The sequence below is a fragment of the Leptopilina boulardi genome, unplaced genomic scaffold (genome assembly GCF_019393585.1).
Source record: "Leptopilina boulardi isolate dan_hultmark-lab unplaced genomic scaffold, ZJU_Lbou_2.1 LbouV2_31, whole genome shotgun sequence".
Taxonomy (NCBI): Eukaryota; Metazoa; Arthropoda; class Insecta; order Hymenoptera; family Figitidae; genus Leptopilina; species Leptopilina boulardi.
Genome location: NW_026137874.1, coordinates 3,880,499 through 3,894,430, shown reverse-complemented (window position 1 = coordinate 3,894,430; position 13,932 = coordinate 3,880,499). Strand labels below are relative to the sequence as shown.

At 31.7% G+C, this 13,932-nt stretch overlaps 3 protein-coding genes across 5 annotated transcripts; 2 read left to right on the top strand and 1 right to left on the bottom strand.

Annotated features, from left to right (window-relative positions):
• Window positions 1–226: 226 nt before the first annotated feature.
• On the top strand, window positions 227–8,914 carry LOC127283435 (uncharacterized). Of its 3 annotated transcripts, none has more exons than XM_051308304.1 (3): window positions 227–324; window positions 7,573–7,643; window positions 7,739–8,914. In XM_051308304.1, exons 2-3 carry the CDS (start codon window positions 7,583–7,585, stop codon window positions 8,527–8,529), a joined length of 852 nt encoding a protein of 283 aa, XP_051164261.1. In that variant the 5' UTR covers window positions 227–324; window positions 7,573–7,582; the 3' UTR covers window positions 8,530–8,914. The 3 variants fall into 3 exon arrangements, with proteins under 3 accessions (XP_051164261.1, XP_051164263.1, XP_051164262.1); XM_051308306.1 differs by lacking the exon at window positions 227–324 and having other exon boundaries at window positions 7,300–7,643; window positions 7,739–7,821; window positions 7,943–8,084; XM_051308305.1 differs by lacking the exon at window positions 227–324 and having other exon boundaries at window positions 7,300–7,643; window positions 7,739–7,844; window positions 7,943–8,081.
• Window positions 331–3,055, top strand: LOC127283426 (uncharacterized). The gene is made up of 2 exons (XM_051308289.1): window positions 331–791; window positions 1,469–3,055. Exon 2 carries the CDS (start codon window positions 1,490–1,492, stop codon window positions 3,047–3,049), a length of 1,560 nt encoding a protein of 519 aa, XP_051164246.1. The 5' UTR covers window positions 331–791; window positions 1,469–1,489; the 3' UTR covers window positions 3,050–3,055.
• A 2,150-nt stretch (window positions 8,915–11,064) lies between the features above and the next one.
• Window positions 11,065–13,769, bottom strand: LOC127283434 (vesicular integral-membrane protein VIP36). The gene is made up of 7 exons (XM_051308302.1): window positions 13,540–13,769; window positions 13,071–13,186; window positions 12,419–12,616; window positions 12,058–12,220; window positions 11,798–11,964; window positions 11,648–11,711; window positions 11,065–11,472 (listed from the first exon to the last, which is right to left on the bottom strand). Exons 1-7 carry the CDS (start codon window positions 13,652–13,654, stop codon window positions 11,321–11,323), a joined length of 975 nt encoding a protein of 324 aa, XP_051164259.1. The 5' UTR covers window positions 13,655–13,769; the 3' UTR covers window positions 11,065–11,320.
• Between the last annotated feature and the right edge of the window lie 163 nt (window positions 13,770–13,932).

Sequence of the window (13,932 nt, the reverse complement as noted above, 5' to 3'; positions counted from 1 at the left end):
AAAAGCATTCTTTATTTCTCTCACTCACTCTTATACGTCACCATGAAGACCCTGAGTTAGAAAATGCCAGACATATATTTGTGTCCTTTTTTATATCATGCATCTTGTTACCGAATGCCTTCAAGATACTAGTGTGCATTAGCCTTTACTTCTTCAATAAACTGTAACATTAGAGAGGTTCCTCTTTAAAAAAAAAAATCCCCAGCAGTATACTGGGATAATAAGTAAATTACCTTTACAACCCTGCCTATTTGTGGAGGGGATCATTGGACATGTGCCTTGCACGCAAATGAAAATGTAAATATTGTAAATATTTGTGTTGTGGAGTTCGAAAATGTCGGTGGTAGTGAATAGACGCTAGCGTCTCCGTCTCCGTCCACCTATTTCATCTCACTTTAGTGTTATTCAAAAATTAAGTGTTTATTTAATTTAATTAAGATGAAGAATTAACTTCATCCAATTTTTAAAGTGTTATTTTGTGCGAATTGTTCAACTGATTAAATAACGAACTTAGGCTACTATTAACCACGAGGCTATACGTCATCCTAACCTCACAATCATTACTGCTTAATATAAATTAAATCCATACGCATCGATTTGAAGAGGATTCTATTATCCTTATAATTATTGAAAAAGAGAATCTAAGATTTCTATACTAATGGGGAAGTGATGTATTTTCTACAAAATTATAGACAAAAAGGAATACCTCTCTACAAAACACGAGGCAACATAACCCCATAACGTCTATCTACAACAACTTACATTACTTGTGCATTTAATGGATATTCATGGTACAGACTTATTAGATTTACGCTCTATATTGCTTTGGATAATTCTGGACCTAGTTGCTTGCTTTGGAATTTTTGCTGAATTTTGTTGCCTTTCCATTATTTAAACCTACAATTCTCATACCTTTCCCTTTCTTAATTCTGCATCCACACATGCTTGATTTAGTCATATTGCTTTAAAAAAAAAAAAAAAAAAGAAAAAAGGGGAAAAAAAGAAAAAAAAAAAGAAAAAATTTTACATTTTGCTTTAATTGCTATATACATAAATTTTCTACGGTTAACACTCTATGCAAGTAAGTTTTGAATTTGTTTTCTCACTCTTTCTTTTTCTCACCAAACGCATTATCGCTTTTTTTTTATGAATTAATTATTTTATTATCAGCAATAGTTATGCAAATGCACAGTCACTTTGTTCTCTAGTTGGCTTATGTTATTTTAATTCAGTTGCTTAATCTTAACGTTTCTATTTTGTGGTGTGAGTTGATTTTTGGATTATTACATATTATGCCTAAAGTTCACGCTTAAATCGATGAGCGGTCGGTCTTCGGCTTCAAATCATACTATTATTATTTGAATTGGTTGATTTAACTAATTATTGTTGGATCTGTATATAGTTTACTAAATTTATATTAAGAAATATTAATCTTATGAAAATATTAAAGTTAATAAATTATTTTTAGATTTCCGTCTAACTAATAAATATGGACAACCAGGAGGAATGTGTTTTGGTGAACGGAGAAGTGATGCGGGATCCAACTCGGCCTAGTCACTCGATGAGAGGTGATACTGATTTGTCTCAACGAGAAAGAGTTCAGTCAGCAGCTGATGACCGGACCCATGGTCTACCTAATGAATCGGCTTTTAATTTAAATTTTGATCTTTCTACCGGTGGCAACCCACAGTTATTACCTCAACAAGACACTTCCACACCCCAATCCTCGGTAAATCCAAGTGGTAAAAGACTGAGAAATTCACCCGGTTCTGATTCTTCTTCTAACGGTTCCTTTTTCCACGCTCCAAAAAAGACTACTTTGGTGGATAACGATTCTCTTCTTTCTCTCCAACTCGAATCAGTGATTCAAATTGATAAACATAACATTGATGCAGTTCCCAAGATCAATGAAGAGGCTACCTTATGGGACAAAAATGACCTCGAATGGTACAATGAATCTGTACCATCTCTATACACTTCCAATAGTCCAGCCCCCTTTGTAGTTCTGGTTGAAAGTACTATTAGGGGCAGAAATATAGGTAAATTAGATCCAATTTGTGTTATTGACCTTCTTACCCCCCTAATTCACGGTAAAAAACTCATTACTAGAAATGGCCAAAATCAAGTCAAGGTGGTATGCGACTTTTGGCAGAGTGCCAACGACCTTGCCCAATCGCGTGATCTTGTTACTGCTGGATATAGAGCAATAATCCCTGACTCCTTCCTACGAAAAAAGGGATTTACCACCTGGTTCCCTTGGGACAGATCTGTCAAGGACATAGTTAGAGTGTGCTCCTCAAAGGACTTGGAGAGCATTGCAAGTATTAGAAGATTAGTAAATGAGGATAATACTATCCAGGACAAAATTGAATTCACTTTCGAATCTCCTACAGTCCCACGATATATCCAATTGGGGGAATTTATGATTCAAATCACCCCTTCAATTCAACGCCCTCGCCGATGCTTCCGTTGTCAGCGATTTTGTCATGATATGAATCAATGTAGGTCAACTTACCCTAGCTGTGAATTTTGTGCTGGTAGACACTTGACTAGATTTTGTCCAAACGGTCATCTCCCACCGAAATGCAAGAATTGCAAAGGTCTTCATCTAGCTTCCTCTTCCGAATGCCCTGTCTATAAATTTGAATTTGGTATTCTCAAACATAGATACAGTACTAACTGCAATAGGGATGAAGCTAAGTTATTGTTCTTCTCTGAGAACCCAGATCTGACCAACAGAGTAACAGCGAGAGAGGAATCTTTCTCAAATTCCTCAAATGATTTACCTGCTAATTTGAATATTGATGTTCCCAAACCCACATTCTCGAAAAACTTCCAAATTGATGAAGTGACTAACACAGATCAAGATCAAGTCATCCAAATCTCTAAGGATATGAGTGCATATAAAATTGACGAAAAACTTCAAGCTGTTAACTCATTGATTGATCTCAATGATTCACGTTCAGCCTTAATAGACTCTTTGCAAGAGAACTTGATCTCTCCGCTAAAGGAGACCCACGGAGCATCTTTTGCTTTTCTCAGAAAGTAAAACGATCACATTCTTATCATCTTGATTCTTTAGATTAAGTTAGTTAAATTTTATTTTTTCGGCTTTAAGCTAATTTTAATACTCTATATGAATTTATTCTTGAGACCGACTGCTCATGACGTCTTCAAGTCACTCGTTCTCAACACAAATAATTAAATAATTAAATAATTTTGTAGTACTATTTTTTTTGTTCTTTGCTTGAGTTACGTGTTTTGTTTTGTTCTTTTTTTGCCATTTTGGTTTTTGTTTTTTTTTTTTTTTTGTTCTTTTTTGTTCTTCTCATTGATTGATTTAGTTGTTGATCACAAGATGTCTCTCAACACTAAATATATTAAGTATGGCACATGGAATGCCCACAGCGTTATCAATAAACGTGCTGAAGTTGAGTCATTATTACACATATACGATCTTGATGTGCTATCGATAACCGAAACCTGGTTGACTCCTGCAACTAGTACCTGGCAGTTGCCTGGTTATTTGACCTATAGATGCGATCGATCTAATGCACAACATGGAGGTGGTACTCTACTCCTAGTTAAGAGAAACCTCACAGTTTGTCCCTTTCAGGTTCCCGTCTCTATCCGGTCATTTGTTGACGCGGTTGGCATTTCCATCTCTACCAATCTTGGAAAATCCAATTTCTTTCGACCTATGCTCCACCCTCAACGAAAATTCCCCCTCTAATTTGGAAACGGTTGATCGACTGTTGTTCCCCGGATGATCCTCTCGTTTTTCTGGGAGACTTTAATGCCCATTCATTGATGTGGGGATCTAGTTTCTGTAATACCAGAGGCAACCACCTGTCTGATGTAATTGAGGAATCAGATATGATTCCTATCAACGACTGCGAACCTACGTTCGTGAATAGAAATGGTAGAACGGGAGGCAATATCGATTTAATATTTGTCTCGGACTCTTTGAGCAACATAACAACTGTTGAGGTTACAATAGACACCTTTTCCTCAGATCACTTTTTGGTTATTGCCTGCACAGATGCAACTGCTAAGTTTCAGAAAGCATCAGTCAAGCGATTGAATACCAAAAAGGTTGACTGGTCTGGGTTTTCGGTACAATTAGATTCTCGTCTAGATCCTCTATATCGACGAATTGAATCGAATGATTTGCTAACAGAAGTGTATGAAGAATTTCTAATCACCATAAAAGAAGAACTTCAATCTGCCGGGGCTTTCTATCCCACTGACCTCCCGGGTAAAAGAAAAGCCAAACCCCTATGGTGGGATCAGGATTGTGAGGAGGCTCTAAATCGACGAAGATTGGCTAGGAAGGAGTTTTTAAGAACTCAAATACCTTCAACTAGATCTAAGTTTGATGAGACAGATAATGAGGTTAAATGGTTTCTTAGAAACAAAAAAAAGGTTTCCTTTGAAAATTTCTGCAATTCGGTTGAACCTTCAATGGGTTCCAAACAGATTTGGTCCAAGGTTAAGGCCTTCGCTACTTCATCTCAACCTCTACGCACTAACATATGTAATGATCCAAATTCCGAAATTTTTCAGAATTTACAGAAAAATTTGGTTAAAGAAAATATACCCCCAACTCACCTACCATTGATGGAAGGGATTAACGTTGATGATCGAATGAATTGCCCCTTCTCTATCACTGAACTCAATATTGCATTAATGAGTAACAAAAAAGACTCAGCTCCGGGCCTAGATTCCATCTCTAATTCAATCTTACGTCATTTACCTCCACGCGCCCGGAATTTGTTCCTTACCATTTTTAATGGTTTTTTTCTCTCGTCTGTTTACCCAGCGACCTGGAGAAATTCCAGAGTCGTCTTTATCCCGAAACCCGAGGGAAAAGGTTATCGACCAATCTCCTTGACATCGGCCGTAAGTAAATTATTTGAAAGAATGGTCCAGAAAAGACTCGAACACTATATTGAGTCGGTTGGAGGTGTGCCATTGATGCAGTATGGTTTCCGCAAGGGACGTTCCACCACTGACTGTGTCTCTGTTTTTGTCACCGATATACAGGATAGTTTTTTAAAGGGAAAACATACGGTCGCCTTGGCTGTCGATTTGGTTGGAGCTTTTAGTAATATTTTGCCATTGGCCATTTACAATCGATTAGTAGAGCTTAGAGTTCCTGACAGGATAGTTAATTTTGTATCATTTCTTATAGCTTCAAAAAATTTGTTTTTCGCCTCAGACAATTCCAACTACAAAGTCTCCTATATAGGTGTACCACAGGGAGGTGTCTTGTCTCCTCTTCTTTTCAATTTGGCAATCAGTAAAATTGACAATGTTCTACCTAAATCAATCAATCGCCTGATGTTTGCTGACGATTTACTTTTGTACGTCAGTTCGGATAATATTCAAGACGCAGTAGATACCCTTGAAATTGCAGTTGCTACCTTGTCTCCATGGCTTGCTGAAGTAGGCCTGTCCATCGCTCCTAATAAATCACAACTTGCACTTTTCTCTAAATCTCGAGAAAAAAGTAATAACGTTTTTCTTAAAATCGATAATAACAAAATCAAAATGCAGGACGAGCTGGTCTACCTCGGAATCCACTTGGACCGACGACTGACTTGGTCCTTGCATATCCACGATCTTGTCAAAAAGGCTACTAAAGCAATCAACATAATTAAAGCAATGTCTAGGATATCATGGGGAGCGAACCCAACTGTTATGTTGATGGTCTATAGGGGACTGGTTAGATCGCATCTGGAATGGGGCTGTCAGCTGTTTTCTTCTGCCTCTCAGTCTAATTTAGAAAAGCTTGACAAAGTACAATCACTAGCCCTCCGAACAATATTGGGATGCATGAGGTCAACCCCTATCAGTATCTTAATGTCCGAATCGGATGAGCCTCCGCTACATTTAAGACGTTCCACCTTGTGTCGGAAACACATGATAAGGAATTTTTCTTGGTCTTTGAACCCCCTGATTCCTAAGTTACAATTGCTTTCTGAGAAATGTATATTAGACAAACGGTACCGAAATAATATCTCCTCATTGAAATTTTCACTATTGGATTCATTTCGCGAGTTGAATAACATGACTCACAGATGTACTAGATCAATTAAGCCTTCTACTTTCGATTTTACATGGGAGGAGCTGACTATCCCGATTCTCGTAGATATTGATTCGGGTCTGGAAATAAGGGTTGATTCTAATCCGGGCGGAGCATTTGAGACATTTGTCGAACGTGAATACCCGGATTACATACAAATCTTCACTGACGGTTCGAATGACCCGAAAAGAGGACTTTCTGGAGCCAGCTACGTCATACCCCTTTTGAATGTTAAGTTTGGAGTTCGCTTGAGTGGTCTGATGTCCATTGAATCGGCTGAATTATATGCAATTTTCTCGGCATTAAAGTATTCCCTTCAAACAAGCCTTGACAATGTGCTTGTCATTTCTGATTCTCGAGGATCTCTGCGAGATTTAAAGGAAAGAATGTTTGTCTCTAACCCTCACCCATTTATAATCAAGATCACTAGAATGATTGTTCAACTGATGGCAACCGGTTGCCAAATTCGTTTTCTCTGGATACCTTCTCATGTCGGAATTAAGGGCAATAATATAGCAGACAGACTAGCGAAAGAAACATTGGATTTCCAATTTGGTAAATTTTCCGGTGTACCCCCCCGTGACCTATTACCTGTTTTTAAAAAAGACCTTGATTCCTGAAAGAGAATGATTTGGCCATACACCGACTGTACACAATCACGAAACAAATACTACCTGAGAGTGGGCTACAAAAGTAAAAGACCTTGGTTCCGGGGCATTGATGCGGCTAGGAGATACATCAACACTGTGACTAGGCTGAGGACTTCCCACATCTGTACTGATGATCACTTCAATAGGATGGGATGGAACATTCCTCCTGGTTGCGATTGTGGGGCCGAACATAAAGATCTCAAACATTTATTGAGTTTCTGCCCCATATTGTCTTCTGGCAGACCTAACTTTTTCACATTCTTAGCACTTAAAATTCCAGACTTTAATCCACATGACATAAATTTGGATGAATTGATTTTTAATCCTAATCAAGAAGTTACAATGGAAATTGGTAGATTCTTCGCCTTGGGTAAAGTGATTGTGTAGTTAAGTGAACAATTAAATTTCTATTAAGTAAATATATAGTTGCGATAAATTAACTAATTTAAGTAAGGTGAGGAAGAGAGGAGGGAGGTGAAAGGAAAAAGAAAATAAAACAGTTTAACAAATAATAAATTTAAATATAAGTTACTGTCTACTGAATTGAATCTAAGTCATGTAAACTCAAAATTCAAATTCAAACCTTATCCCATCCGTACAATCCTAAACCTGAGCAACTTTTAAATTCAATTCACAACTCAAGATATCATACCATTATATAGACTGGGAAGTGAGGAGACCAAATTTGAAATGAACCCACCCTAAAGCTGAACTACGACAACAACAATATATTTACGTTTGACTACGTAACTATACCCGGATTAACATTTTGTACTGGCTACCTGTTAATACAAGAGGCCATTTAAACAGAAAGAAAGAGAGATTTGTGTTGTGAATTTTAATAATGTCAAGCATTGAGTTTTTACCTCTTTTAGAGGGTACAAAATTTATAATAATAGATGAAGGTAAAAAAAAGTTAAAAAGAAAAAAAAATAAGAGTATTGTATGTGAATATTTAAATGAAATACTTGAAAATAAAAAATTTTTATTTAATTTTTAGGTTTGGATGCACCTTTTGCTGAAACGTTAATTACAGGGTGGTTAAAAATGTTTGAGAAGCGAAGATGTGATTGTGAAATTGACGTAATTTCATTTGCAAATCCAAAGTACCTTTATGTTAATCATTTTAATTTATTAACATTGAATAACATAAATGTGACTGATTTTTATTCTATAAATTCAAATAAAACAAATTCTTTTATAGAAAGAATGGAATATTATCTTCAAACTGCTGGACATGATACAGTTATTATAAACTGTCTGAGTACTCTCAGTTTATCTGTTGGTTTTGAAAAAGCAATATGGTTTATTGAGAAAGTCAAAGAAAACTCAAAACAATTAATTTGTATATATCGAAGAGATTTTGGAAAACTTAATTTACCAAATGTAGAAACTATGGGAACAACTTATGTGAAATTAGAAGGACACTTAAAAAGTACACAGATTAATAATTATGTTTATGAGGGATATTTTACTCATAAAAAACTTGGAGGAAGTATTTTACATCAAACTGAAATAGTGACCCAAGATGTTAAAACATATGAAATTATATCAACAGAGATTTTAAAAGATTCAATTAAGAAAATAAAAAAACCTATTCAAGAATCGACGAAAGAAATTAAAGCATCTTTTCGAATAGAAACAAATGACCAGGAAATGACGCAAAAAAGAGATACTCCTTTACCTTATATAGAAGCTAAAAATCAAAATAACCAAACAGCTATTTTTTATGAACCTGAGGATTTATATGATGGCGAGGATGAGGATCTTGATGATGATTTAGGAATTTAAAAGTATGTAAGAACCGAATCATCATGTTTTAAATTTGTTACATTTTTCTATAAAATGACACTCAACAAACTTTATCTTATATTATATTTTAAATAAAAAAATTATTCAAATTGTATTCACTTTCTTAGAATTTGAAAAACTAAATACATATATATATATATACATTATACTAAACTAATATTTTAAATTGTGATTAAAGTTAAATTTTTATTAATGACCTTGTCAAGTGTTAAACACAGATACCAGTCTGTATATTTTTTTTGTGCTTCAAACAGTATCGATAAAATTGTTCAACTTTCATTTCAATACAAGAAGTTGACAATTTTTATACACGATGATGAGATAAGAAATGTCTCGAAATGTTTAATACAAAAAATATCCGACAGGCACAAAAAATTTCCTAATTTTATTTATTACTTGTCCCTATATAATATAAATAAATTTTCAACTTGTGCAAAAAAGAAAGTTGAGCAATTCAATACCAGATATTATTTTAAATATTGCAATAATAACTTAGCGATTTGCAAGGAAATTCATTTGAAGAGAAATTTTACAAACTTCTAAAACATAGCTTTACATGATTTTAAAAATAATTATAGAACTGGGTCCAAACACAATAAAACAACTAAATTTTCAAACAAAAGTAATGTTAATACGTTCGTGACTTTTCTTTTTGTATATTTACATGTTCTTATTTTAAACTATTAAATCAGATCTTTAATGTTTTTTTAAGTCTCAATATAGATTAGTTGTAACGTTCAAAGACAGCTTATAACATTCACTCTTTATGTACAGGTATAAAATATTTATCATTCTAATGTTTTTTGAACTATTAATCATATATAATATATGATCAACCTAGACGTTCTTTTTTATAAAAGTGTATATATATATATTATTCGTTTGCAGATTTTATATTTAAGTATTTTTACAAAAAAATTATCAAACTGGTCAATAATTAAAAACTCAATAAACACAGTGACAGACCCAGGAAGTGGCCATGAGGGCTTTGCTCTTTACAAAATCTTTAAATTTATATCCTAAAGGTTTAAATTTTCTAAAGTGTTTGTTCATCTCCCTAAACAGTATTGTCTGGATCTAACTTTGTAGATAAACAAAATGTAAATTTGAATTGACCTTTGGACTTGAAAATTCATTGACACAAAAAATTAAGGTCTTCGTTATGTCTTCCCTGAAATATCCATAATAAAACCGATAAAATAAGATGCTAATTTTTTTTAAATTCGACACAATTTTTTTGTAAAACTTGTTTAGTTACGTTATTTTAAACGTTTAGCATATTTTTTAACCAAATTAATTTTACATATACATTCATGTGATTAAAACGAAATTGTAAATGGAAAACAAATAAGTTCTTATCAATATTATATAAAACATTTTTCTTAAATTATATATTCTAACTTTGGAAATTTTGCATATTAATCAATATTAGTCTTGTAGATTTGTAGGCTATTATTTACTCATGAATGTTTTAAAAAGAAACTGCGACATTTCTTGTATTTGTTTACATTTATATAACTATTTTTTTTATTTTATATTATATTTCTTATCCAAAACATGAATCAACAAAAGACAAAAAATCAATGTTTTTTAGTCATTGTATGTCTTTTGTTAGATGAACTATTTTATAAAAAAATTTTACTTTCAAAGAAGTAGAAAAATCTGAATCTCTTTTAATAAAGAGATCATGAAACTTATTACTCACAGATTTATTATAATTTAACATTTTATTGCCCCTGAATAACAGGATAATCAAAATTCAGGCCCATCCTGTAATACCTAATTAAAAGTTATGCGACCAATATCCTATCGGATGTCACTACTAATACTATTGAAGATAAAATAATAAAATAATTTAATTTTTTTATACAATTGCAGAATATTTAACCAAGTAATTTTCGTTAAAATTGTTTCTTATTGTTTAAACAAGTATTGTTATTTTTATTTAATGCGTGACGCACTGTAGAATAGGGGTTGTTTAACTTGTAAACAGCTGTATTGGCATGAATTTTTGTTTACCTGTTAATCAAGAGCACATTCATTGTAACTGTATAGTCTCATTCAATGAGACACGTGTCTAAATAAAAGAATTAAAATTAATGAAAAAATAAATATGGAAGTAGAATTGGACATGAGATATTTCACTAGCAAAAGCCTATTGCTTGTAGAACATTTTTCATAACGATTAAATTTAAATAAAACTATATTAAATATAAGATGTAGTCAATGATTTTGAATCTTTGTAGTATTAAATTTAATATTTACTTTTTTTTAAATACTGTAGATGAAATTGATAATTTTTTACTACAAGCATCTACCATCTCAAAGTTGAAGTATACCGTTTCAAAACCAATAATTACATTTAATATAGTTTTAAAAAATAAAATTTGTTTGAAAAACGCTTTGCAGATCAGTCTTTTGCAAATGGAACGGTTTTAAAACAATATCCCATACAGCCTTACAACATTAATATTTTTACAATAGGTAAAAAAACACCATTCAACAACATCAGTGTACAATAAGAAAAATATAGTATCAATTCTAGAAATACAATACTCGAATGACAATGCCTGCACGGCAAAAGTATGACTAAAAAATGTCACAGAATTTTTAGAAAACATATATTATTGCCATGGAGCAATATATATATAATTGTCCTTCATGTTTGAGCATTAATGAAATAGTCAAAATTTCTCATTTTTAAAATAAAAGATAATATTGTCTGAAGAATAGCTTCTTGGTCGATACTCGATTGTGTTGTTGAGATATGTTAATATAGTCGCTTACGATTTTGTTCAGATCGTTTCTGATAAATCATAATTCCAACAACAACGACAGCTATTAAAACTAAGGCACATAAAAGCATCATAAAGAAGGTTTTAATTCCACTTGATACTTGAGGTTTTGGATCATCCACGTGTTCTGAAATGTCATCACATATTAAATAAATTTATAATTGATAAGAAGCAATTATTTCTAAAAAAAAAATTTTAAGATATAATATTGAATTAAACCAAAAAACAAACAATGATTAAAATTATGAAGAAAATTGCATCACAAAAAATGAGCAATTGCGTTGAAAATTAATTTTTCTCACCTCTTGGAGACTCAAAGAATGTTGCAGAAGGAAGAATGCTCGCCCTATCTTCATCGTCTTTAGACTAAAAAGTGAATTATTAAAATTGCATCTAAACAAATAGGTATGTTGTATTTTATTTTATTGCAAAAATTTTTAAAAGAAACTTACTTCATTCGGCAAATCCAGCTCAAATAGACGAATTGATAAAATATCGTGATTATCAGAAAGATCACCAGTAGTCGCAGTCATACCAAAAAAGTATCCTGTTGGTAATTTAACTCCTTTCACCGAAAAGCATTCCTTCCATGCTCCTTTGTTTGCAATATCCGTTGAAACTACAACAAATAAAATTGAATTTAACAAAATTTTACAATACTGATAAGTAAAAAGAAATTGTCACACTGTCTAACATATTACATTCCACATACCTGTTAATGTATCTTTTTCATATCGCACAGTAATGTGAGTATCAAATTCAAGATTTCTAAATTTTGCTTCACATCCTGCAAGTTGAGTATGAGTTCCATCTCTATCATGGTCATAGTGAAGCGTTCCATTATTAATCATTGCCGATATGTAAGGATGTTGGTGCTATTAAAAAATGTATTAAAATAAAAAAATAGAATATATGAAAATTGATTCTAAATCAATATCACTACGTCTTTGCTTTATGTGCAACTATAATAAAAAAAAAATGTAATTAATTAAATTTTTAGATTCATTTTAATTTAATATAAGTGCATTAAAACTTTTTTTGTTTAAATTTCTTCAAGTAATATTGATACGAACATTATGTGGACCATTGTGGTTACTATAAGTATCAAGAATCACTGCCAATCCGTGAAAGTGGTCTTTATTTCCAAAAACTGGACCTGTTTGCATTCTATCTTTTGCGTACCATATTACAAATCCATCTCCGAATAATTCTCGTCCTTTTCCATGAACTTTAAAATGTACCTTGAGCTCCCAGTTTTTTAAATTACATGGCTAAAAATATAATTACAAATTAATGCATAAATCATTTTATCATTTTATTTAGTAAAAATTAAATAAGATTTTATTTTATTTCAAAAGCATTATATCAAATTAATATTCATCGTAACAAATACTACAAAAGTATTAAAATATACTATGCATATATGTATGTACAAACATTTAAATTTTGCTCCACATTTTAACTTATACGCAAGCGTACATATTATGCTCTGTGTGTATACATGATTGGTTAACGAAAATAGATAAGAATCGTCTAATCTTTTCGATTCCTATGATAATTTTAATAATTTTACATTTGAGTGATGAAAAATTAAAAAAAAAATTAACAGTAATTGTATTAAAATTTTATTATGAATAAAAAAATTGTAATTATTTCACAAAAATTAAATATAAAGATTATAACTTTAATAGCAATTACATATTTATAAATAAAATATCAACTTACAACTGAATTCCAAAGTGCTCCTTGTGTACTTTGTAAATCAGGCGTTAACCTAATATAATTATTTGTTACCATCGTACTGCCTATAAAATCCCAATAAGGTACTGTCATACCTAACCCTAAATAAAAAAAAAAAATTTCATATAAAGAAAACATATTTAACTTATGTATGTTGATTGAATCATATAAAAATGAGTTTCTGATAAATTCATTTTAATTTCAATAATTAAAACAATTAATAATATCATGTATATACACTTATTTTCACTAATAATTAAACTTGAAAACTGGTATTTGACATAATTAACCTCAAATTAATCCTTATGTGTACAAACTTTACTTTTACATAAATATATTAAGAAAATGATTATAACTGGAATAGATTATTATTTGTAATTTTACTATATTTATTTTTAAATTTAAAGAATAAAACAAACAGACATGCATAAAAAATAATAAAATAAAATATTACCTTGATAAGGACGAACAAGAGAATGTTCTCGTTTCATATAATCGTTTGAGATCCATTCTGAAGTTACAATGTTAAAGATATTAAATAATAATGTATAGTACCATATCCATTCCATTATAATTTATATTAAAAGTAAATTTTTCGATGTATTATAATTGTAACGTACAGATGACGTCTAGAAATGACAACTGACAACTGGTAATAGCAGGATTAGCAGTAATAGCCAACTAAACTTTTTATTTACATATATATATATATATATATATAGTATAGTTTAGAGTATTATATATAATATTAGAGTTTCTTTAAGGCCTGAGCAGAATGGATTCTTGAACGGGAACGCAATCGTAAACGCAACCGAAAGAATAAGTTAGAGAAGGACAAACAATCTAT

Excerpts from the sequence above, each read along its gene's own strand:
- LOC127283426 (XM_051308289.1), top strand. The coding sequence starts at position 1,490 with ATGGACAACCAGGAGGAATGTGTTTTGGTGAACGGAGAAGTGATGCGG.
- LOC127283435 (XM_051308304.1), top strand. The coding sequence starts at position 7,583 with ATGTCAAGCATTGAGTTTTTACCTCTTTTAGAGGGTACAAAATTTATA. Across the intron at positions 7,644-7,738 it reads ATTTATAATAATAGATGAAG|GTTTGGATGCACCTTTTGCT; the intron begins GTAAAAAAAAGT and ends TTTAATTTTTAG.
- LOC127283434 (XM_051308302.1), bottom strand. The coding sequence starts at position 13,654 with ATGGAATGGATATGGTACTATACATTATTATTTAATATCTTTAACATT. Across the intron at positions 12,221-12,418 it reads ACCACAATGGTCCACATAAT|CACCAACATCCTTACATATC; the intron begins GTTCGTATCAAT and ends ATTTTTTAATAG. Across the intron at positions 11,965-12,057 it reads TGAAAAAGATACATTAACAG|TTTCAACGGATATTGCAAAC; the intron begins GTATGTGGAATG and ends TATTTGTTGTAG.